Raw genomic sequence first — 26619 nt, forward strand, 5'->3', positions numbered from 1 at the left:
TTTTTAGATAAACAACAGCAGGGCCTGCAGCCGGGGACCCCCCAACCCGCATGACTCAGGTGCCGGCAGGTGGCGTTGCCACCGGCACACACAACCCCTCTGCCGCCCGCTCTGCTCAGCCCTCGGAAGCCAGGACTACTCCTGCCTGATTGTTTAGTGTGCCTCTTTAACATCCCCTGAGGCAGCTTCACCACACAATGAGCTGCTGCCTGGGCTCTCCAGTTACCTCTGGAGATACAATTACTGCTTCTATTGGTGCTTGAGTTACCAGGATGCGCAACTTCTGAGAAGTTTATCCCTAACTTTGCTGTAAGCATTCTTTACAATCAACATTTTGCAGGACGCACTGTTTGTTATGAACATGCTATCTTGTGTTATAATAGAAATCCTGCATTTTACGCTTAGTGGATGTTTAATAAGTGCTGACAGATTATTTATAATTAATTAACTACATCACAGGAATTCTAAAAAGTGATTCTAGGGAATGACTGTGTTGATAATGAACCTAATTACAAGAACCCAGCCAAGATCATTTGACTCTCCAGGGTAGAGAATCTCTGAAAGTCATTTTAATTTCATTACGTATTCATCACTGCTGTTTTAGAGACACAGAAGCTAACTTTTCATTGGCAAGGACTGAAGAACAATCATCCATGAGTTCTTCAAGTTGAATAACAGGAAACTGTACTTGTTGTTCAAACCATTTGGCAACTGTAAGAAGCTGCTGATCGCAGAATGCAGGTCCAATAAACTGTAATCCTATTGGCAGCCCTTGGCGTGAGAGGGCCACTGGGATATTCACTGCCGGCAGTCCTGAGGGAAAGAAAGAAACCGTGAGTGGATGAGCTCGCCGTTACAAGCAGAGACCTCTTCTACCTTTCAGTACCAGCAGGGCCCAGACCATGTAAGCTTTAAAAAGGCAACAAAAAATTTTATCCTGTGGATATGCTTTTGTCTCATGCTTTATTCACTTAACAGTGGAGCTTGAAAATCACTCTTGTATCAGTTCAGAGACTTTTATTCTTTTTTTATAGCTGTACAATACTCCATGACAAAGTTTTACAATAATTTATTCAATTAGTTCTCTATGGCTCGGTATTTAGGTTGTTTGTAATATCTGACCATGTCATGCAGTGTCACAAGGAATTACCTTATGTACATGTTTTTTAGTATCCTTCAAAGTTTGTCAGATAAAGAGAGATTGCTGCATCAAAGGATCAACACATCTATAATTAGATATTGCCAAATTCCCCTGTAATAGTTATATTATTTTGAATTCTCACCAGCAAAATGAGTGCTTTTCTTTTGTTTTTAAGATATTATTTATTTCTTTGAGAGGTAGAGTTACAGAGAGGACAGACAGAAAGGTCTTCCATCTGCTGGTTCCCTCCCCAAATGCATGCAACAGCTGGAGCTGGGCTGATCCAAAGCCAGGAGCTTCATCCGGGTCTCCCACGTGGATGTAGGGGCCTAAGCACCTGGGTCATCCTCCACTGCTTCCCCAGGCTATAACAGAGAGCTGGATTTTTTTTTTTTTAAAGATTTATTGATTTATCTGAAAGAGTTACACACAGAGAGAAGGAGGAGCAGAGAGAGAGGTCTTCCATCTGTTGGTTCACTCCCCAGTTGGTTGCAAAGGCCGAAGCTTCGTCGATCCAAAGGCAGGAGCCAGGAGCAGCCAGGACTTGAACTGGTGCCCATATAGGATGCTGGCGCCACAGGCGGAGGCTTTACCCACTGTGCCACAGCGCTTGCCCAGAGTGCTGCTTTTCTGACAGGTTTGTCAACACAGCATGTTGCTGGGCTTTTGAATTTTTGCTAATCTATTAAATGGGAAGTTAGCGCACAGTAGTTTAATTCCAGGTTTTAGATCGATTAACGCAGGGTAGTTTTAATTCCAGCACCAGGACAGAGAAAGTACAAGATCCTGAGATTTCTTGTTATGCCATAGAACAAGGAAGTTTTCCGAGGCTGGCGCTGTGGTGCAGCGGGTTAATGCCCTGGCCTGAAGCACCGGCATCCCATATGGGTGCCGGTTCTAGTCCCGGCTGCTCCTCTTCCAATCCAGCTCTCTGCTATGGCCTGGGAAAGCAATAGAAGATGGCCCAAGTCCTTGGGCCTCTGCACCCGCATGGGAGACCTGGAAGAAGCTCCTGGCTCCTGGCTTTAGATCGGCGCAGCTCCGGCCATTGTGGCCATCTGGGGAGTGAACCAGCAGATAGAAGACCTCCCTCCCCCTCTCCCTCTCCCTTTTCCTCTCCCTCTCCTCTCTCTCTGACTTTCAAATAAATAAATATTTTTTTTAAAGAACAAGGAAGTTTTCCAAAATTAATGAGGATAGGTCTAGAGGATGCATACAACTTGATGCAATTTGGCTCCAACTGGCCAAATTGAGCATGATTTAACTATCAAAAATAATGATTACAGTAATTCCTTTTAATACATCGTATAGAAACAAAGAGAAAAGCTCCTCTTTGGAGAAGTCTTCTAACTAATACCAATAGGAATGACAGAATTAGAGATGTCGGCATTTGGTAATTCTTTAGACAGTGATTTAATTCAGGTCAGAATGATCAGTGGCTGCTAGAACTGGATTCAAAATTACTGAGCAGTGGCTTATTCACCGGGTATCCACGTATCACTTATAAATTCCTTTTAAATGACAAAAGCAATGATGTATCTTGATAAAGAAAACATATAGCAGCTACCTCCTTAACAAAGTGATCAACTTAGTGTCCCAAAGTGGGACAAGCTGCTATAACTGTTTCCTGATGGGAAGAGTACATAGGATTTCTGCCAAAAAGGTTTAGCTAAATCCAATCAGAAGTTACCAATATGATAAATCCAGATCATGAGTGGACCTCGTAAAGCACAAATGGATTAGACTCTTCAAAAAGAGTCAGTGTCATTTAAAAGAAAACATTTAAAAGGTGGAGGATTTCTGATCAGAGACTGCAGGACAGAAGAAAGTGGCACAGGTTTTTTTTTTTTTTTTTTTTTTTTTTTTTTTTTTTTTTTTAATAGAGTTAGACAGTGAGAGAGAGAGACAGAGAAAAAGGTCCTCCTTCCACTGGCTCACCCCCAAAATGGCTGCTCCGGCCAGCACTGAGCCAATCCGAAGCCAGGAGCCAGGTGCTTCCCCCGGTCTCCCATGCGGTGCAGGGACCCAAGCATCTGGGCCATCCTCCACTGCTTTCCCGGGCCACAGCAGAGAGCTGGACCAGAAGAGGAGCAACTGGGACTAGAACCCGGCACCCATATGGGATGCCAGCGCCACAGGTGGAGGACCTGCCAAATGAGCCACGGTGCCGGCCCTGGCACAGTAGTTTTAAAGTGCTTAAGGCAGGAACTATTGAACCAGATCTTACCTCCAGCAAAAAACGAAAACAAAAAACACCTTTAAAAATAAAGCAGAAATCAAGACATTTCTGAAGGAAGGTTAAGAGAATTTGTCACCAGCAGGCCTATCCTAAAAGAGTGGCTAAAAAAATTCCTCTAAATAGAAAGGAAGGGATTAAAAAGAACACAATAAGTAAAAGCATGGGTAAATACAGTAGACTTTTCTTTTCCTCTTGAGTTTCCTACATTATAATTGATGATTGAAACAAAGTCAGAGGCCAGTGCTGTGGCATAATGGGTAAAGCTGCCGCCTGTAGTACCAGCATCCCATGTGGGCGCCGGTTTGAATCCCTGCTGCTCTGCTTTCCATCCAACTCTCCACTGATGGCCTAGGAAAGCAGTAGAAGATGGCCCAACTGCTTTGGGCCCCTGTACCTGCATGGGAGACCTGGAAGAAATTCCTGGCTTCTGATAGGCCCAGCTTCAGCTGTAGTGACCATTTGGGGAGTGAACCAGTGGATGGGAGATCTCTCTCTCTCTCTCTCTGTATGTAACTCAACTTTCAAATAAATAAATAAATCTTTAAAAAAAAACAAAAAAACAAAATCAGCCAGATATATTTCTAAAAAAAGCAAGAGAGATGGGAGATTGTTCTAGATTTTAAAAAGATATCATGGCCAGGCTCACTAGGCTAATCCTCCACCTGTCGTGCTGGTACTCCGGGTTCTAGTCCCGGTTGGGCCGCCGGATTCTGTCCCGGTTGCTCCTCTTCCAGTCCAGCTCTCTGCTGTGGCCCGGGAGTGCAGTGGAGAATGGCCCAAGTGCTTGGGCCCTGCACCCACATGGGAAACCAGGAGGAAGCACCTGGCTCCTGGCTTCGGATCGGCGCAGCGCCAGCACTAGCGGCCATTTGGGGGGTGAACCAACGGAAGGAAGACCTTTCTCTGTCTCTCTCTCTCACTGTCTAACTCTGTTAAATAATAATAATAAAAACAAGACATCATAAACAAATGTAATATAAAGGGCAAAACCTTTTTTTTTTAATTTGAAAGAGTTAGAGATCTTTTATTTGCTGGTTCACTCCCCAGATGGCCACAACAGCCATGGCTGGGACAGGCTGAAGCCAGAAGCCAGGAATCCCATCTGGACCTCCCATATGGGCGCAGGGGCCCAAGCACTTGCCATCTTATGCTGCTTTCCTAGGCCATTGGCAAGGGGCTGGATCAGAAGTGGAGCAGCCAGGACATGAACTGGTGTCCATATGGGATGCCAGCATGTATAGCTTTACCTGTTACACCATAGCACCAACCCGAGCAAAAACTTTAAGATATTTTTGGGACAACTGATAAAATCTGAATATGCATTATATTCAGATTCTTACTGAATTATTGTTTTCTTAGGTGTGATAACAGGATTGTAATTATGCAGAAGAATGTCTTTATTCTTAGAAGGGTCATGCATTTGGGGTAAAGTGTCATGGTATCTGAAACGTTCTTTCAAACGACTGGGCAAGAAACACTGAGTGTGTGTGTGCATTGAGACAGACAGAGAAAAAGAAAGTAAATGAGGCAGTCAGTTTACAAAGAAGAATTCAAGAGGAGAGCGTGTGGGTATTCATTATACTACTTTTTCAACTTTCCTATAGTTTTGAAAGGTTTCAAAACATATACCTTTTGAGAGTAGGCATTTGGCATAGCATTTAAGATGCCACTCCGGACACCCACACCCCATATTGCAGTACCTGGGTTCCAGCCCAGGCTTCCTGCCAGTGAACACCTGTGAGCAGCAGGTGATGGCTCAGGTCCTTGAGTACCTGCCACCCATGTGAAACACGCAGATTGAGTTCCAGACTCCTGGCTTTGCTCTGGCTCAGCCCCAGCTGTTGCAAGCATTTTGGATGGGAGATCTATGTCTGTCTCTCTCTCTGCTTTTCAAATAAAATGAAAATAAATAAAAATGGAAAACATACACATGTGAGTGTGTGTGGCAAGTGTGTACACACATGCACACACACTCCAAAAATCATGGAATACCGGTTACTTCTTTTAGCGGACGATCTGTCTAGAACGTAAGCTGAAGACGAGGCTATCTGTTTAAGAACTGGAAGAAAGCCAGAAGGTTCTTGAGGGATCCTCACCTGCCATATTTACAGCCTGTGTAAAAATATCGTCCTGAGCACTTCGCGTTCTGTTGTCTTCTTGGATGAACTCCAAATACGGCACTGCCTCTCTCAAGGTGGTGGGAGTTAACAAGACATCCACTCCGGAGTTGAAAACATTCACAAAGTCATTAGCAATGAGGCGTCTCACTTTCTGTGCTTTGATGAAATAATCCTCATAGTTTCTGCAGGAAAAAAAAAAAAAAAAAAGAGGCTCTGGTAAGGGCTTTTTATATTTTTCCTTGAATCAGTTCTCTCTCACGAGGCTTGTTAACGAACCACTGGACTCTTGGCTTTTATGAGCAGGCATCACTAAGATTCCTAAGAACACACACAGATGACTTTTGTCCTACTGTAACGTTATTCTAGAAGATTGACTATCTAGAAATTGATCAGAATTCACTATTAAATATAATTCCACACATATAGGGGACTTCAAAAAGGTCATGGAAAAATTTCATTAAAAGATAAGTTTGCTTTGGTGCGAATTTGAAATCCCTGTATAGTTTTTCTCATGATACACATGAACTTTGGAAGATCCCTCAACATGCACAGATTTCAAATATTTTTTGCACCAAAATACACTTACCTTTTAACTCCATTTTCCATGAACTCTTTGAAGTCCCCTCGTGTAATCACAAAATATTAACACTTCCAGAAACATCACTAAACCAGAACATTCATTTGCAGGTGAGGAAAATCAAGTTCATAGCAATTATGTGACCTCTGAGAGTTCCGGAGATAGGGAGTGGAACAGGAGACTAGACCGCAGATCTCCAGAGGCTCACCCCAATCTCCTTTCTACTATAATACTTTATTTCATCTATAGAATGATGATAGCTAATTATTTTGAAGACTCAGAGGTTTTGCCAAATTCTTTTTTTTTTTTTTTTTTTTTTTTTTTTGATAGGCAGAGTGGACAGTGAGAGAGAGAGACAGAGAGAGAAAGGTCTTCCTTTGCCGTTGGTTCACCCTCCAATGGCCGCCGCTGCAGCCGGCGCACCGCGCTGATCCGATGGCAGGAGCCAGGAGCCAGGTGCTTTTCCTGGTCTCCCATGGGGTGCAGGGCCCAAGCACCTGGGCCATCCTCCACTGCACTCCCTGGCCATAGCAGAGAGCTGGCCTGGAAGAGGGGCAACCGGGACAGAATCCGGCGCCCCGACCGGGACTAGAACCCGGTGTGCCGGCGCCACAAGGTGGAGGATTAGCCTATTGAGCCACGGCGCCGGCTGGTTTTGCCAAATTCTAACATGCCATCTGGATCAGATACTAGGAAACACTCCCAGGAGTAGTTCCTGGTAGAATCTGGAAAAGACACTGAAGAAAGCATGCAGTGTTTGCAGTTTTGTATTTTAGGCATAGCCTAGGAATGAAAAAGTTGGGATTCAAGAAAAGATCCTCACTTGACTGAAAAGGGAAAGAGGAAAAAGCCAAACATAGGAGTAACCATGGCTAAAGATGCAAACCAAGGAAAAAGAAAACTTTTATTTTTATTTTACTTTTACAGTTATTTATTTGAAAGGAAGAGAAATGGAGACAGACAGATCTTCCACCCACTGGTTCACTCCCCAAATGCCTGTAACAGCCAGGGCTTGCCCAGGTGAAGACAGGAGCCTGAAACTGCATCTGGGTTTCCCACGTGGGTGGCAAGGACCCAAGCACATAAGTAATCATCTGCTGCTTCCCAGGGTGCGCATGAGCAGGAAGCTAGACCTAGAAGCAGAGCCAGGACGCAAACCCAGGCGTTCTAACAGGCGATGCAGAAGTCACAGCAGCATCTTAACTTGATGGGTCAAATGTCCCCAGGCAAACTTTCTTAGATCCTTATGAGGTTGTTAAAGAAGGCTGGCAAAAGAACTAACTGTTGTAAATCTCAGTTAAACTGCAGAAGTGGAGGTAACAATTCCAGCCCTACTGAGCACTACCTAAAACGGAATGAAAGTGTGAAATGCTTCTTACCCAGAAGAGTTGCTCTAGAAATTTCTCAAACTATCATTTGATTACACAATGTATAGAGATGAATGCAGGCATCTCATAAAATTCACACAACAGTAATGGCAGTTGGTCATTTGAATACTGTATGAATAGCAATTTAAAAACCTGGATTTTATAAAACTAATGTTTTCTATTAAATTTCTTCCTACTTAAAATATGCTTCAAAATTAGAATTTCCAGTTCCATACGTGATAGAGTGATAGGGATGGGAGTTATCTTGACTTCTTAAAACAACCAGAAGGGCTGGCACCGTGGCTCACTTGGTTAATCCTCCACCTGTGGCGCCGGCATCCCATATGGGCGCTGGGTTCTAGTCCCGGTTGCTCCTCTTCCAGTCCAGCTCTCTGCTATGGCCCGAAAGAGCAGTGGAGGATGGCCCAAGTCCTTGGGCCCTGCACCCGCATGGGAGACCAGGAGAAGCACCTGGCTCCTGCCTTTGGATTGGCACAGCGCTGGCCGGAGCGGCCATTTTGGGGGTGAGCCAGCGGAAGGAAGACCTTTTTCTCTGTCTCTCTTTCTCATTGTCTACTTCTGTCAAAAAAAAGAAAAAACAACAGAAAACCGGATAAAATACATGAAAACTGTTTTCAGACAACAGACCAAAACGGTGCTTAGGAGACAGAATTTGGAGAGCAAGAGAATAAATGAAATAGGGCCCTTGATTTCTCCAGCTTAATGCCTAGAGGCAGTTTTTGGGCTCAGTCCAGAGAGAAGGAACCTAAGCAGACCTAAGCAGAGTTTGGGAGACAAAGACAGGGAACTGAAGTTCAGGGAGAAAAAGATCGTGAGAAATTGTAAAGTAGCGAGTAAGAGGGAGTAGCACACAGAGAGCGCTCAGCATGCAGAGATCCCTGTGCCTGGGTGAGAAGAAAGCTCTGAAGCTCGAGAAAGGGTCACCAAAAGGCAGCAGCCAAGCAATTCCTAGAGCTCATAGGGGCTGGAAGTAGCAGCTGAAGTGGGGAGAGCTGGTACTGCATGTGGCATATAGTAGAATCTCAAGGGTTTCGCCGTAAAATGGAGTGACAGAGTCCTGGCTATACTGCTTCTAATCCAGCTCTCTGTTAACATGCCTTGAGAAGGCAGCAGATGATGGCCCAAGGACTTGGGTCTCTGCTACCCACGTGGGAGACCCAAATGGAGTCCCAGGTCCCCTGGCTTTGTCTTGGCTTAGCCTCACCTGTTGTGGCCATCTGGGGGAACGAACCAGAGGATGGAAGGTCTCTGTCTCTCCCTCTCTCTGCCTTTCGAATAAATAAATAAATAAATAAGTAAGTACATTTTTGGAAACAAAACATTCTTTGAACTTATCCTAACAAAGCACAAAAGGAAGACTTGAAAAGGATCTGACAGAATCCAAGTAACTACATCCTACAACAAAGTTCAACACTGCGGGAATATAGGAAAAGCTCAGCACGTGACAATGGAAAATCTGCAATGTCTAGGTAAGTTAAGAATCAGAAAATATGACCCAGAACAAGGGGGAAAAATCAATCATATATAAACAGATCCAGAAATGACAGAAATGTTGGAATGAGCAGATACGAACATTCAAATGGCTACTGTAAAATAGATCCTAAACTTCAAGAAGGGAAAAGAAAACATAAAATGATGCACCAAAGAATACAACGCTTTCTGCCCTTGAAGGCATGGAGGAAAAAACCCTAGGAAGCACTACAAGCAGCAGTGCAAGCAGCACTTTTGCTTTCCCACACTTCTCATGTCCCCTTGCACAAAGACTTGGTGGTAGTGAAGATGTATCCTCTTCATAACATATTGAATGAACACACCTTGATGACAATCTAAGCAAGGACCACAGTAATCTCGACTTCTTTCTTGATGCAACAGATACAGTGCAGGGGAAAACTAAGTTGACTCACATTAAGTTTTTTTTTTTTTTTTTTTTTTTTTTTTTTTTTTTTTTTTTTGACAGGCAGAGTGGACAGTGAGAGAGAGACAGAGAGAGAAAGGTCTTCCTTTGCCGTTGGTTCACCCTCCAATGGCCGCCGCTGCAGCCGGCGCACCGCGCTGATCCTGGCAGGAGCCAGGAGCCAGGTGCTTTTCCTGGTCTCCCATGGGGTGCAGGGCCCAAGCACCTAGGCCATCCTCCACTGCACTCCCTGGCCATAGCAGAGAGCTGGCCTGGAAGAGGGGCAACCGGGACAGAATCCGGCGCCCCGACCGGGACTAGAACCCGGTGTGCCGGCGCCGCAAGGCGGAGGATTAGCCTATTGAGCCACGGCGCCGGCTCTCACATTAAGTTTTTAAGAGACAATGGTACAAGCCGGCGCCGTGGCTCAATAGGCTAATCCTCCACCTTGCGGCGCCGGCACACCGGGTTCTAGTCCCGGTTGGGGCGCCGGATTCTGTCCCGGTTGCCCCTCTTCCAGGCCAGCTCTCTGCTATGGCCAGGGAGTGCAGTGGAGGATGGCCCAGGTGCTTGGGCCCTGCACCCCATGGGAGACCAGGAAAAGCACCTGGCTCCTGGCTCCTGCCAGGATCAGCGCGGTGCGCCGGCTGCAGCGGCGGCCATTGGAGGGTGAACCAGCGGCAAAAGGAAGACCTTTCTCTCTCTGTCTCTCTCTCTCACTGTCCACTCTGCCTGTCAAAAAAAAAAAAAAAAAAAAGAGACAATGGTACAACTCCCTGCTTCAGTCTCTTAACAGCAGTGAGCTAAGGCGGCAATCATAGGCACAGGACATTTTAATGAGTCTAAAATCTTTCAGGCCTTACTACTTAGACTGTACTAATTATTTTCCTTCAATGCCAATGTTTTTTATTTTTTGCTTTTGAATAACCAGGAACCGAAAGTGCCACACAGAAATCCTTTTCTAATTCAGGTCATAAAGATTTTGTTTCATTAGTAAAAATTTTGACTGGTAAGACCTGATAGACATTTGACTACTTTACTCTGGGGGCTTCACAAATGGAGAACTGTTTGTCTTACTCTTTTAATAAGAAAAAGTTTCCCGAGAGAATTCGTCCTCTCACCACATCATTGAACCCTTCTCGTCTGGTTGTGGCATACATGGCTTCAGTAGATATATCAATGTCACATCTGTGACCTGGAGACAAAAGAGATAAACATTGCTAGAAAATGAAGTATGATTTTGCCTGAAAAGTAGGCCTAAATTCACATTTTCTGTGACCAATATTAAATGTTTTTTTGCCCAGAATCAAAACTTTATTGAAAAACTGATACAATAGGAGACTGCTGTTGTATTCCTTATAAAATCAAGTATAATTACCTTGTCTTGCTAGAATTACTGCACTGTGATAGGGCTTTCTGTGAGAAGTCACTAACCCAGGAAGTTGTGTGGGTCACTAGTGTTGCTTTCTTCTAAAACAACACCCTCCTGTGAGTGAGCCTGGCCTTCCCTCCCGTAGGCTGGCACACCAGCACAGAACAACCCACACAAAGAACCTCTGTCTGCACACCACGGCAATCCTGTAGCAACCTGGACACTTTACATCCATAATACCCATAAAGTACTACTTTGGACTTTGAACTAGCCATTTACTAATGCCTTTTCTTTTCCTCCTTCCTGGGCGGATGTAGTAAATCTGTAGCCAAAGGCATGTTGGCTGTGGTCTGGCTGCCTCCGGCAACACCCTCATGAGAGTGTATGAGCAGGTGCTTCACATTCTCAAGGTTAAAATTTGGGGAACTTGCCCTTAATGGTTCTTCTTTGTCTGCCTTGTGACTGACTAGTCACAAGGACTGCTCATAGAGAGAAAAGAAAACAACCAAGAAAGATACTTCATTTCTTCACACCCCCATCCATCCATCCATCCATCCACCCACCCACCCATTCATCCATCCAGTTGTTTGCTGAGCTCCTACCATGTGCCAGACACTTCATTAGAAGGGCTGAGCACATGAAAGTAAAACTATACCTTCAAAATATTCATAGTCCAGAGAAGTGAAATGAACATAAAAAAGATATTATAAACATTGAAAGTACAATGCTAAAAAGACAAAGGCAAGATGATTCATTGATTTGCTTTTCTGAATCACTAATAGTATCTCAGGCAATAGCTATTTTCATCACTAACAACTAAACCTTTCAAATATCCAAGGTCCAATAACTATTCAAGTCCCCACACAACCACCTTACCGTATTCCAGCCCATCAAATCTTGCCATATTTGATGCCACTTCTGATGTGCACAATACATGGTAGCAGACAATTGAGTAACAGGTGTGGGGCAGGGACACTTCTTTGACTTTGGCTCCCTCAGAATCAAAGAGATCAGCAGCTTTGGACCAAAGAGAGCGTACTTCAGGTGACAATTCTGGTACAAGATATTCCTTGCAGAAAAAAGTTAAGATACAGAAATTGGAACATCTATATATAGATGGTTTTATAAAAATGTGTACACCAGGACCTTTGGCAATATGTGAAAAAAATTATGAAAGTGCTGGTACCTAACTAGGAAAATCAAACTAACAGTGCTGATGGCGTGGCAGGCACAGTACTAGGGAGTGTAAGCTGGGCATAACAACTTCGTGACTGGGAGATCTGGTTAGGGAATTTATATTTATTAAATATCCACTATGTATGAGGACTGCTGCTAGATGCTTCTCAAAGGCTCACTTGCTTACTGCTTTTGAGAATCCCATTACTTGTGGCTGTTACCACCGTCATGTTATAAATGGGAAATTCTGAGACCAGAGAAGTGAAGTCACTTTCCTAATGTTACTTAGCAGTTAAGTACAGGCTCTGGGATTCCAAACGCGGACTGTTTCTGCAGCTGTACTCTCATTCCTTAAAGGCAGCACCGACATTACCTTAAAGGAAGACTTTAAAGAAGGCAGTGCTTCTCTGTGTCAGCGGTTTCACTTGGGGACAAGTGCTGTCTCCTTTCCCCAACCAGGGAACCTCTGGCAATGTCTGCAGACAGTTTTGGCCGTGGGCTGTGGTGGTGTCACTGGCACCTGGGGCAGAGGCCAGGGCTGCTGCTAAGCGTCTTTCAATGCACAGGGCAGTCTCCCACAATAAAAAGTAGCCAACCCAAAGCACCCACTGTGCCGGGGCTCAGCAACCTCATTATTCTGCAGAACAACATTCTCCTAAAAAGATTTCTGAAAGGCTTAGAACACTAACAAATTGCTGGGCTTAAAACTTAAACATTTTAAAGGTCAGTAATTTAATATTAATATATATTTTTATTTATTTGAAGGTAGTGAAAGAGAGAGAGAAAACAGAGATATCTTCCATTCACTGGTTCACTCCCCAAATGGCTGCCAATAGCCAAGTCTGAGCCAGGCCAAAACCAGGAGACAGGAACTCCAGCCTGGTCTTCCACATGGGTGGCAGGAGCCCAAGCACTCGGGCCATTATCTGCTACCTTCCCATTAGCACTAGCAGGAAACTGAATGGCAGAAGAGCAGCTGGGACTTGAACTAGAACCCCAATATGGAATGGGGGCATCCCAAGTGGGAGCCTAACTTTCTGAAAGGTATGAAAATGAAGTTACCTTTGGAATTCCTATACACAGTTTGCTCACATCTGTCAAACTGGGAAGCAAGAATGAATTTACAGGACCTTGTACCGTGGTAGAATCTTTGGGGTCATGTCCAGCTAATACACCTGTAAGGAAAAATACTGATGAGTAACAGACATAATTGTCTTAGGGTGAAACTGTTTCAAAACTATATAGAATCACATAAATACCCAACACAATTGCTGTATCATCCACACATCTGGTTAAGATTCCTGGCACGTCCATTGAATTCACCAGGGGAATGAGACCATGACGAGAAACTAAGCCGTAGCTTGGTTTGAAACCAATGAGCCCACAGTGGGCAGCTGGATTTCTGGTGGATCCTCCTGTATCTGATCCTAAAGCTCTGGAATGTAAATGGAATTCTCTTTAGAAAAATGACATATCTCTTATTGAACTTAGAATGTACCTTTAAAAAAAAGGTTAATTCTCATTTACTTAAAACACAGGATGATGGGGAATAGGGGGAGAGAGAGGGAGAGAGAGATCTGCCATCTGCTGGTTCACTCCCTGAATGCCTGCAGCAGCCAAAGCTGGGCTAGCCCAAAGCCAGGAGCCCAAAACTCCATCCAGGTCTCCCACGTGGGTAGCAGGGGCCCAAGCACTTGAGCCATTATCTGCTGCCTTCCAGGCACATCAGGAGGAAGTTGGATTGGAAGCAGAGGTGTAGCAGCTTAACAATACTCACAACCAAGGCCGCCGCCGCGGCTCACTAGGCTAATCCTCCGCCTTGTGGCGCCGGCACACCAGGTTCTAGTCCCGGTCGGGGCGCCAGATTCTGTCCCGGTTGCCCCTCTTCCAGGCCAGCTCTCTGCTGTGGCCCGGGAGTGCAGTGGAGGATGGCCCAAGTCCTTGGGCCCTGCACCCCATGGGAGACCAGGATAAGTACCTGGCTCCTGCCTTTGGATCAGCGCTCCGGCTGCTGATTGGAGGGTGAACCAACGGCAAAAGGAAGACCTTTCTCTCTCTCTCTCTCACTGTCCACTCTGCCTGTAAAAAAACAAAAAACAAACAAACAAAAAAAAACAATACTCACAACCAGAATCTACTTTTTAAAATGTTATTTTTTTTAGTTTATTTTTATTCTAGAGGTAGAGTTATAGACAGAGAGAGGGAGAGACAGAGAGAAAGGTCTTCCATCCACTGGCTCACTGCCCAAATGATGGCAATAGCCAGAGCTGTGCTATCTGAAGCCAGGAGCTTCTTCCAGGTCTCCCATGCAGGTACAGGGGCCCAAGGACTTGGGCCATCCTCCACTGCTTTCCCAGGCCATAGCAGAGAGCTGGATTGAGGAGTAGCAGCTGGGACTAGAACCAGCGTCCATATGGGATGCTGACACTGCAGGTGGAGGCTTAGCCCACTATGCCACAGCGCCGGCCCCTAAAATGTTATGTTTTTAAAGCATATTTAGGGGCCAGTGCCGCGGCTCACTGGGCTAATCCTCTGCCTTGCGGCGCTGGCACACTGGGTTCTAGTCCCGGTCGGCACACCGGGTTCTAGTCCCGGTCGGGGTGCCGGATTCTGTCTCGGTTGCCCCTCTTCCAGGCCAGCTCTCTGCTGTGGCCTGGGAGTGCAGTGGAGGATGGCCCAAGTACTTGGGCCCTGCACCCCATGGGAGACCAGGATAATCACCTGGCTCCTGCCATCAGATCAGCACGGTGCGCCGGCCGTACTGCGCCGGTCGCGGCGGCCATTGGAGGGTGAACCAATGGCAAAGGAAGACCTTTCTCTCTGTCTCTCTCTCTCACTGTCCACTCTGCCTGTCAAAACATACATAAATAAATAAATAAATAAATAAATAAAAATAAAGCATATTTAGGCCAGATTATACAAAAGTAGTGTAACACATGCTCATCTCAGAGAACTCACAAAATACAGAAAAGTGTAAAGGTATAACTAAATATTCTACTACCCGGAGGCAAACACTAATATTTTAGCATATTAACTTCAAGTGTTTTTGAAAAGCACTTTTTATTATAATTGAGATCATTCTACAATTTCCATTCTTTAATGCTTATCACGAACCTTCACTGTGTTGTTAAAACTACAGAAGATTTAAAGTATAACAATCTATCATAAGCCATTTCTATCAATAACATACAAATCTTATGCTTCCTTTGATTTTACTTGCTAGTTAAAATAAATTAATGACAAACTACAAACCAAACAGAAACAGATACAGCCTTTCTGCTGCTTGACTTAAAATTGGATAGAGGTACTACAATTTACTTAAACACTACATTGTTCCCAATTACAATAAGAACCATGCAATTAATATCTTTGTAAGAAACACCTTTACAAATCAATCTCTGCTGATTATATTTTAGGCTAACTTCCTTGCGAAGGAACAGAATTAACATATATATTGTTGGGGCCAGCGTTGCAGTCTAATGGGTTAAGCCACTGCCTGCAATGTTGGCATCCCATATAGGAACTGGTTTAAGTCCCAGCTGCTCCACTTCCAATCCAGCTCCCTGCTAATGTGGCTGGGAAAGCAGTAGATGGCCAAGTACTTGGGCCCCTGTACTTACATGGGAGACCTGGAAGAAACCCCTGGTTCCTGGCTTCAGCCTGGACCAGCCTGGGCTGTTGCAGCCATTTGGGGAATGAACCAGAAGATGAAAGATCTCTCTCTCTCTCTCCCCCTTTCCCCATAACTCTGACTTTGAAAATAAATAAATCTTAAAAAAAAGATATGTTGTCAAATTACTTGTCACAAATATTATGCCAATTTATATTCCCAATTGTAGTGAATCAGATTGTTTTTAAAAACATATTTGAGAGGCAAAGAAAAAGAGAGACAGAGATCTCCCATCAGGTAGCTATTTCCCAAACACCAGCAATGGCCAGGGCTGGGCTGAGGCCCAGGCCAGTAGCCAGGAACTCATTCGAGGTCTCCCATGTAGGTAGGCTGGAAGAACCTAATTATTTGGGCCATTACCACTGAGTCCTCCCAAAGTCTCACTGGCACAAAGCTGGAGTCAATGGCCAGAGCTGGATATCAAACCCTGATGTGGGATGCAGGTGTCTTAACCACTGGGCTAAATACCAGCTCCTTCAGATTTTGCTTTAATGTTTCAGTACTATCACTGAGTACACACAGTTGAAAATCTTTTTAAAATTTTATAATAAATCTTTGTTAAAATGCATTTTAATAACTTCTCATATTTGTATGTATTTGCATTACCCAACTATGAAGAATATGTTCATTTCTTTACACAGTTACCTACAGAGAATGGCTTTTCTTATTTGAACAGACAAGAAAACTAAACTTGAGGACATTATGCTAAGTAAGCTAATCACAAAAGAGATACTGTATCATTCCACTTAGTGACCTCCATAGAGTGATGGAATTCAGAGACAGAGTAGAAGGGGGCCTACCAGAGGCTGAGAGGAGGAGAAAATGGAGAGTTACTGTTGAATGGTATAGAGTTTCAGTTCTGCAAGATGGAAAAAGTTCGGGAGATCGGTTGTACAACAATGTACTTAACATTACTGAACTGTACACTTAAGAATGGTGAACACGGACACTTTTATGTTATGTGCATTATAAATTACTAATTGAAAATAAAATTTATGGTCCATGTTCAGTCTAACAGTTAAGATGCTGGTTAAGATGCCCACATCGGTGCCGGTGCTGTGGTGCAGCGAGTTAAAGCCCTGGCCAGAAGCGCCAGCATCCCAAATGGGCGCTGGTTTTAGTCCCGGCTACTCTTCCGATCCAGCTCTCTATGGCCTGGGAAAGCAGTAGAAGATGGCCCAGGTCCTTGGGCCCCTACACCCACACAGGGGACCAGGAGGAAGCTCCTGGCTCCTGGCTTTGGGTCAGTGCAGCTCCAGCATTGTGGCCATCTGGGGAGTGAACCAGCAGATGGAAGACCTCTCTCTCTAACTCTTTCAAAAAAAAAAAAAGCCCACCTCCGTCACTGGAGGCACCCTGGGTCTAATACTGGGCTGTGCTCCCACTTCTAGCTTCCTGCTAATGCAGACCCTGAGGGGCAGAGGTGATGGCTTACATAACTGAGTTCCTGCTGCCCAGATGGGATACCTGATAGAGTTTCCAGCTCCTGGCTCTGCAACCTGCCCTGCCTCTACCCCCAACACTGCAGGTATTTGGGGAGTAAACTAGTGGACTGGAGCTCGCTCGCTCTCAAATAGTAAAATTTTTTAATTAAAAGCTATTTCAGAGGAAACAAAAAGGTTTTCCTGATTAGAAAAGTAGTACATGCCTACTGCAAAAATTAAAGTATATAACTACATGATGTATATGCATAACACAATGTTTCTCTTAACAGCCTTCACATATACTCCTATTATTAATTTTGATATATATTCACCCAGACACTTGCATACAATGACATATATATGTAATTACTATTGTTAACAGAAATGGGTCATACTATATAGTGTTCTGCAACTGTTATCACTTCACAATGTACCTTGGACAATCTATCCACGTTACTACATAGTGCTCTATCTCATTCTTTTTAGTGGCTGCATAGTATTTCAAATATCTTCTTGTTTTAAAAACTATTATAAAAGAAACAAGTCAAAAGTGAGGAAACAGAAGCAGGATGGTTTACAGTTTGGGATGCATCCAATCTGAAGTTATGTTCAATCTGTGCTTCTGTTGATTGTATTTAAAGTGGAGCTCCTAACGATCACATGGCATTTGGGCTCCACAGAAAATGCTAATTCTCTTTCCTTTCTTACCAAGTGCATTTAAGCTGCAGAATCAGACTGCTGCTTTCACAATTTTAAAAGATACATCTACTTATTAGCATTCACTGACGGCTGTGTAGAAGTGAAACCTGCATTTCCATAGGAATTATGTGTCAAAATGCCATCTTCTTAGAGCACATTCAGAAAGATGAACACTAAGTGGGATGAGTTAGAAAAAAACAGCACCTAGTCCTGCAGTCCTAGCTTGTCAGAACCTCATTAATATTAATGCAGTGCTATAAAATTCCACAGAGATAAAATGAAATGGTTTTACTTGTTAACAAGATTTCAGGAAAACTAAAAAAAAAAAAAAAATCTGAAGAACCTAAATCTCCATAGCTTGAAAAACTATAAATAATTCATTAGTTGCAACGCTTGTGAAAGAGCTTGCTTTTAGTGGATAATTAAGGAGATAAAATACATAGAGCATTACTGAAGAAACACATCCAATTTGGTTAAATTGAGACTGATAAATATAACATCCATATTTACTTATTCTTCTTTAGGTGTTCAAGAAATGCTTTATAAATGGGACTTCAAGTATGATAAGTGAATTCCTACCAAATACAAAGAATAACAACCAGTCAATCCCTAACAAGCTTAAAAACAGCATTGTTTACTGATAAACATTTTTAATTGCAGATTTATGGAAACACTATTTTAAACATTCATTAGGAACATTTTTCCCTTTTCTTCTCTACTCCACCCCCAGACTTTGTTTTCTTGGCAAAGTCAGATTTAGCTGAAGAATAGACTATTACTAACAGTTTAGCTTTGAAGCATTCAACGATAGCCATGCAATGTTGGTCCCAATACAGGTATGTGTATAATCAGCAGAAGTGAATAAATTATTTAAAAACGAAATTCAGGGAAGTCCTTTTCTACTCAATGCTTCATTCTTCAAGAGGCATAAAAACCATCTTTTTAAGAGAATGGGATAATATAAAGAAAAGTTTAAATATTTTAAATTCAAGTTCAATGTACAAATTACACATAATGTGCTGTACAGTTGAGTGCATTTATAAGACACAGTCTTGATATATCTTTGAGGACAAATAGCTCATGAAATAGAAAAACACCAAGGTTTGCACTAGTCTATTGTTGGATTTTCCATACAGTTCATGACTATTTGTTGTTGGATGAGTTTTAAAGTACAAATAGAAAAAAAAAAAACCTCTTACGCAAAGCATGTGAATGCTGATACGGCAGCCGCGCTGCCCCCAGAGCTTCCTCCAGTTATGAGCCAATCAGAATCATTCTCATCGCGGGGCTTCTGCTTCCTCTTTTCTCTATATTGTTTTGAATAACTCCAGGGGTTTTTAACCGGCCCAAACACTCCATCTGTGCTTCCAGATCTGAGATGAAGAAGAGAAGTGAGATACCCGGGGAAACCGCTTACGTTATGTGAAATTCTTCTCAGTGTGCTCATGTTATTTTCTTCTGACACTTGTTGAGCTTTAATGCTCTAAACTGCAGCTGGACCTGGAACATGCACGAAACCTGCTCCGATGTAGTTTTATGTAATGAAGACAGCTGGGGAGGTAGGAGATGGGAAAAACATCTGTGATAGCCAATAGAGAAAACTAGGCTGGGAAGAAAAGATTGTATCCCACCTGAATCTCCAGTTCAACTGGCCAAAGATAATTTCTACTCTAAGTTTAGCCTGTTAGGATGGCTTTGGAAGGATTCTCTCCCTTAATTGGAACTTTTAAGAAAAGCATTCTAAGTGGAAAGCTAATAACTTATTTTTAATTACTTGGAAATAATTTTATTCTTAGACTGCAAATTCAAAAACTATGTAAAACACTTTATACCCTTTACCTAGCTGCACCTGTTGTTAAAATTGTATCCCATTTGCTTTATTGTTTGCATGTTCTATGTGTATGCGCGTGGGTGTGTTGATATACACATATATACACTTTTTTTTTCCTAAACCACTAAAGGGTAAATTATATATGTCATGGCAATTTGCCTCTAAATAATTTGGTATATATTTCCCAAGAATAAGGCTATTCTGTTAGCAGTCATAATACGGTTATCAAGCTCAAGAAAACTAACACCAATCTACCTTATCTAATCTAGTACATCTACTCCCAGTTTTGTTGGTTGATACAGTAATGTACATTATAGCATTTTTTCCCCTTCCAGGATCAAATCGAGTTAGGCATTATGTTTAGTACTCATTATTTCTTCAGCTGATTTTTGAAAATCCTTTACCAGTCAGTAGACACTGAGTTATTCCCAGTGTAGGGCACTGTATAGACCCACTGAATAGATCCACTGTAGACCCTGTGCTGAAAAGTCCTAGCCAGTGTTTTGTGGAGACAGAAACCTTTATCTCTTGGGAAAAGCCTAGGATTGAGACTGTCGGGTCATATGGTGTTAACAAATTACTGAATTATTTTCCATTCTGCATTCCCTACTAGCAATTTATGAAAAATCCAATTGCTCCACAACCTAGTTAGTACTTGATACTGTCATTTTTGTTAAGCCATTCTAATAGGCATATCTATCTCACTGTGGTTTTAATTTGCATTTCCCTAATGATTATGCTATTAATCATTTTTTCATGTACTTGCAATTCTGTCATCTTTTTCATATATACACACACACATATATATGTAAAGATTTATTTATTTATTTGAAAGGCAGAATTAGAGAGAGAGAGAGAAAGAGAAAAATCTTCCATCCACTGTTTCACTCCCCAAATGCCCTCAATGGCCAGGGCTGGGCCAGGCTGAAGCCGGGAGCCTGTCACTCCATCTGGGTCTCCCATTTCTGGCTTTAGATCGGCCCAGCTCTGGCCGTGGCGGCCATCTAGGGAGTAAATCTGCAGATGAGAGACCTTTCTCTCTTCCTCTGTCTCTCTCTATAACTCTGCCTCTCAAATAAAGAAAATCTTTTAAAAAAATAAGGCAAAAGATTTGAACACTTCATGAAAAAGATAAATGAATGGCAAAATAAACACATGAAAAGTGCTTAACACCACTGGTCCCGGGGAAACAAGGACTAAAATGAAAATGAGATCAGAAGGATTAAGAAGCTGACATCCGCATCATCAGAGATCACCTCATTGCTTTTAGGTCCCTCCATTCAGTGAAATTAAAGGCGCAGATAGAAAAAAGAAAGGGGAAGAAAATTCCCATGTTACTTACCCCATAGCAAACTCATCTAAATTTGTTTTTCCCATCAGTAGAGCTCCCTGATCCAACAACTTCTGGACCACTGTGGCATTATAAGGTGGTACATAACCTAAAAAAAAAAATTGCTATTCTTATTATAGCAGAGAAAACAGTGACTATGTAAGTCATATGCAAGAAACAAGATTTTAAAATGCCACCAAGCATTTCATATTGATGTGTTAATTATTCCTAATTTGAACAGGTTGTACTTCTTTTCAGAAGTTGATTTTTCTACTGCTGTTTTTGTTTTCCAAAAAATAGTCTGCACATTCACTGTCTTATAATTTAAACACTGACTTTACCAGTACTACAAAATATTACCTGATGGTCAGAAATATATCCAGTTAATTTGAAACTAATTCAAAACCCTCATTTTGTTCACTGCACTTGACGTATTCTTCTCAGATTTTCTTTATATATTCTAAAAAATATCCTCTACCCATTGATGAGCTGTAGTGGATTTTCCAAAGCAACTAACAATGGTTCAGCTACTAGAGGAACCCAGGACATATTCATCATGGAGTACCACTGTGTGTAGTAATCTGAATAATTTGTTTTCCATCCGTTTTTCCTCCTATCAGATATCTTGATAACCATGCTTCCTTTTGATCGACTGTCTGTAAAGCATCACTACACAGTGCTATGAAAGATGGAAGTGTTGGGAAATAAAAAGTAACTGGGGAACAGGTGCTAATGAAGCCTCACATCACCCACAAGAGTGGGTGATCAGCTTTTGGAGCTTATCTGAAAGCAGGAGCCAGGAGCTTCTTCCGGGTCTCCCACATGGGTACAGGGGCCCAAGGACTTGGGCCATCTACTGCATTCCCAGGCCATAGCAGAGAGCTAGATCGGAAGAGGAGCAGCTGGGTCTTGAACTGGTACCCATATGGGATGCTGGCACTGCAGGCTTGGGCTTTATTCTGCTGCACCACAGTGCCAGCCCCCATAAACCTGATTTTTTAAAAAAGATTTATTTGTTTATTTGAAAGGCTGAGTTACAGGCAGAAAGAGTGAGGTACAGAAGGAGAGAGAGAGATCTTCAGTCCAGTGGTTCATTCTCCAAATGGCTGCAACAGCGAGGGCTGGATCAATCAGAGCCAGGAGCCTGGAATTCCATCCGGGTTTCCCACATGGTGGCATGGGCCCGAGCACTTGGGCCGTCTTCTGCTGCCTTTTCAGGCACATTAGCAGGGAGCTGGATCAGAAGTGGAGCAGTGGGCACTCGAGTCGGTGCTCATGTGGGATGCCAACGTTGCGGCAGTGGTTTAATCCACTGCACCACAATGCTGGCTCTGATAATGCTGATTTTGAAAGAGCAAACAGTAAAAAGGTGATATTCCATCCTAAATATTTCCTTCAAAGATAAAACTAGTCTGAGATGATCTTCATGCTTTGGTATTTTTAACTTAAACTGAAAAATGCCTATTTTTAGAAAGCTATTCATGGGGCCAGTGCCATGGCACAGTGGGTTAAAGCCCTGGCCTGAAGTGCCAGCATCCCATATGGGCACCAGTTCTAGTCCCGCTGCTCCTCTTCTGATCCAGCTCTCTGCTGTGGCCTGGGAAAGCAGTGGAGGATGGCCCAAGTGCTTGGGCCCCTGCACCCATGTGGGAGACCCAGAAGAAGCTCTTGGCTCCTGACTTCGGATTGGTGCAGCTCCAGCGTTGTGGCCATTTGGGGAGTAAACCATCGGATGGAAGACCTCTCTCTCTGTCTCTACATCTCTCTGTAACTCTGTCTTTCAAATAAATAAAATAAATCTTTAAAAAAAAAAAAACAACTATTCATGCTCTGAGCTGATCACCTTTCAGCATGTTTGATGCACACGTTGTCTCAATGCCAGTCGTACTAAAGTTGTCTTTCACTGCAACAGGAATTCCATCTAAGTCTCCCAGTGACTGGCCTGCATTAAAAAGCCAAAAGAGAGACATAGGAGATAATGGTTCAAAATAGACAGACATATTATTACCAGTTATTACAACAGCTTCTAGTTTTTGGCAAAGATACTTCTTCAGAAATCGAATTTATGCTAGAACATATTAGAGTTGGATATTCTCAAGCATCACATATCCATTAGCCTCACTTGTATTATACTTCATGGCAAGTTCTTTAAATAAGGGTATGTTTTATGTGTTAAGCTTCACTTGCCAAATGGAGACTGCTACATCCAATTAAATTCTTTCTCTGGAGAAACAAGCGTAACTGTGGAGTATAATGAAAAGCAACGTACCTTTCTTATATCTTTTCTCCGATGCTTCTGCTTGCTTTAAGGCCGCCTCTTCCGATACAGTAATGTAAGCATTTAGAAACTTGGTCTTCTTGATAAGGGCGAGGCATTTCTGACAGAGCTCTGTGGGTGTAACCTGGCCTCTTTTCAGTGCCACAGAAACCTATAGCAGATCCAATTCAAAACCTTTTACTGAGGCTGTACAAATTTCCCATATTATGCCCAAGGCAGGCAATACTGTGGTCAAATAAAAAATTCTGAAGCGAGGCTTGGGTTCAAATTAAGAGAACCTATTAGCCCTACTCTTAGATAGCAGACTGAATGAAGGGGAAGGCTTGAGGACAGGTTGGAGAACAGAATGTTTTTCTCCCAAGCTAACTTTCTGTTTCTCAGGAAGGCTTGAACAAACAATAGCAACAGTTTAGGTAAAGTAGCCTCTCCAGTGGGAGCTGAGGCCCAGCCTAGGTGAAGAGTGGGTTAGGGCAGTTTATGTACAGAGGATAGCTTAGATAAAACACAGACAGTCCAGGGTGAAAAAGAGAAATGGATTGGGAAAAGCACTGTAAAATTTTATGCTCTCAGGTCTTTAATACCTATCATGGAATGAACTGAGAGATACTTATAAGATATAGGTTCAAAAGCAACTCAAACTTCTGAAATTCTGCCTTTGATACATTAGGAAGGTTAAATAAAGGGTTGAAAATCAACTGCATGATAAGTGACCAGAACCTTCATATTGATAAGAAGGTCTAAGATAAAAATGATGACTGTTTATTATTTCCTGTAGGAAGTAATATTACATACTTACTAATCAGATAAAAGGAATGAATAACAAGAAATCAAAGATGACACCAAAACTCTAGAGATCATACAAGGGTAATTCAAAAAGTTCATGAAAAACAGAATTAAAAGATGTTTATTTTGGTGTAAAATAATTTTTGAAATTCTTGCATATTTCTCAAAATATGCATTTTCCATGAACTTAAAAAAACTTTGGGTTTGGGGGCTGGCATTGTGGCATAGTGGGTAAAGCCACTACCTGCGATGCTGGGTTTTAATTCTATTTTTCATAAACTTTTCGAATTACTTTTTGTTTTTAATTTTGTTTGAAAGGCAGAGAGACAGAAAGAGAAACAGAGACAGATAGTGATCTTCCACCCACTGGTTCAATTCCTAAATGCCTACAATGGCTGGGACTGGACAAAGCTGAAGCTAAGAGCCAGGAACTCAATCCTGGTCTCCCAGGAAGGTGGTAGGGACCCAAGAACTTGACCCACCACCTGCTGTCTCCCAGGGTGCACATCAGAAGGAAGCTGGGATCAGAAGAAGAGCTGGGACTTAAACCAGCACTCCACTATGGGATGCAGGCTTCCCAAGAGGCATCTTCACCACACCAAATGCCCACCCCCATTTTCCATAAACTTTATGAAGGGAACTCAGAGACAAAGTGAGTAGGAGAGGGAACAATATTTATTATTTACCAAGAACCAGGTATTGTAGCTTTACATGGATCACTATTTCATTTAACCCTTAAAGCAACCACTAAACTTTAGGTACTATAACCTCATTGGACAGATAAAGAAAGTGAAGTTCAGAGAGGGTGAGTTTTCCAAAACCACACAAGTGGTAAAGGGTGACTTCATAACACAGGCCCCTCACCATTTCTGGCTCCACTCTACGGGACACTTAGTTTGTCCTCTAGTTTAGGTTAACATGTCCCATATGCATCAAACAACAGGAGTTTGCACTTGCAGGGAATATCTGCATGTGATCTGCTCTTGACTACTAAATAAATCATCAAAGCCATGGTGTTCTCAGCGCTGAGGGCTTCCAAAGAGAAAAGCAGTGGGAAGAGGCCATTAAGAGGACCCCTAACGTTCACAAACGAGGAGGAACAGCATGTCCATGGGGGAGGCTGAGGGAGTGGCTCAGTGGTGGGATGGGGCAGTGAGGCTTGCCTTCAAGGAGGTGACTTAAAAGCAAGAAGAGCACTTTCTGCTGAATGGTTTGCATGAAATACAAACTTTTCAGAAGAAAGGCACTAGACAGAAATAAAAGAATAACAGTATATTCTAATATTGTCAATACTGAGTGGGAAGAATGTAGAAGACACCTGGAACTAGCAAAAACCCAATGCTAGAGGGCACTTGAAAATGCTCATGGAAAAATGGAAATAAAAGGTAAGTTTCTTTGGGTGCAAAAATTTTTTGAAATCTATGCATATGAGGGGTCTTTAAAAAGGTCATGGCAAGTGTGTATTATGGGAAAACTATGCATATACTTTAAAAATGTTCACCTAAAGTTTATCTTTTTTTCTTTTTTTTTTTTTGACAGGCAGAGTGGACAGTAAGAGAGAGAGACAAAGGTCTTCCTTTTGCCGTTGGTTCACCCTCCAATGGCCGCTGTGGCCAGCGCGCTGCAGCCGGCGCACCGTGCTGATCCGAAGCCAGGAGCCAGGTGCTTCTCCTGGTCTCCCATGGGGTGCAGGGCCCAAGGACTTGGGCCATCCTCCACTGCACTCCCGGGCCACAACAAAGAGCTGGCCTGGAAGAGGGGCAACCGGGACAGAATCCGGCGTCCCGACCAGGACTAGAACCCGGTGTGCCGGTGCCGCTAGGCGGAGGATTAGCCTAGTGAGCCGCGGCGCCGGCATAAGTTTATCTTTTAATCCAATTATTCCATGAATCTTTTGAAGTACCCCCAAAGATAGGCATATGTATCCCATGGCAAAGTTGAAATAACGGGGGCCGGCGCTGTGGCTCACTTGGTTAATCCTCTGCCTGTGGTGCTGGCATCCCATATGGGCGCCGGATTCTAGTCCCGGCCGCTCCTCTTCCAGTCCAGTTCTCTGCTGTGGCCCAGGAGGGCAGTGGAGGATGGCCCAAGTGCTTGGGCCCCTACACCCGCATGGGAGACCAGGAGAAGCACCTGGCTCCTGGCTTCGGAGCAGCACAACAACGGGCATAGTGGCCATTTGGGGAGTGAACCAACGGAAGGAAGACCTTTCTCTCTGTCTCTCTCACTGTCTATAACTCTACCTGTCAAATAAAATAAGTTGCAATAGTGAGGAAAATTGTGTCTGCCACTTTTTTTTCTTGTTTTTGACCCCTCAAGTCCTGTAATGCCTACAATCCCCTGGGTGCTCTCTGACTTGCCAATTGGTGTGGCACGTGGCTAGAGCTAAGGAGTGACAAGTGTGGTGGAGAAGGGTAGGAGCCCTCAGTTTTTACGGTGCTGATCTTCAGGAGGACCATTTTCAGGAAGTCGAGATTTGAGAAAGTCAATAAGGGAATTGGAAAACAGAAGTGAAAACAAACATGCTAATTAGCTGGGATATCCTGAGCAGAAGGAACATAAAATGTAAATTGTACAGCTCCCCGGGGGACAAAACTGCAGGTGTCATATCTAAAATCCAAAATAAAATTAAACTTTATAAGTTATTGTTTAAAAAAAAAAAAAACAAACCAAACAAAAACTCTGCTCCTGGCACTT

The 26619-nt window shown here is 43.1% G+C and overlaps 1 protein-coding gene across 1 annotated transcript in view; it reads right to left on the minus strand.

Moving 5' to 3' along the window:
- Window positions 1-532: 532 nt before the first annotated feature.
- The window catches only part of QRSL1 (glutaminyl-tRNA amidotransferase subunit QRSL1), a 29995-nt gene continuing 3908 nt past the window's right edge, over window positions 533-26619 (minus strand). Inside the window, exons 2-11 of the mRNA XM_002714875.5 lie at window positions 23131-23290; window positions 22705-22803; window positions 20874-20970; window positions 18900-19073; window positions 13167-13342; window positions 12970-13082; window positions 11608-11800; window positions 10437-10554; window positions 5477-5682; window positions 533-813 (exon numbers count right to left, since the gene is read on the minus strand). Of these exons, the coding sequence (XP_002714921.2) occupies window positions 590-813; window positions 5477-5682; window positions 10437-10554; window positions 11608-11800; window positions 12970-13082; window positions 13167-13342; window positions 18900-19073; window positions 20874-20970; window positions 22705-22803; window positions 23131-23290 (1560 nt within the window). The 3' untranslated portion in view covers window positions 533-589. The remainder of the gene's footprint in view (window positions 814-5476; window positions 5683-10436; window positions 10555-11607; window positions 11801-12969; window positions 13083-13166; window positions 13343-18899; window positions 19074-20873; window positions 20971-22704; window positions 22804-23130; window positions 23291-26619) is intronic.

This window comes from Oryctolagus cuniculus, chromosome 5 (assembly GCF_964237555.1).
Source record: "Oryctolagus cuniculus chromosome 5, mOryCun1.1, whole genome shotgun sequence".
In the NCBI taxonomy this organism is placed as follows: domain Eukaryota; kingdom Metazoa; phylum Chordata; class Mammalia; order Lagomorpha; family Leporidae; genus Oryctolagus; species Oryctolagus cuniculus.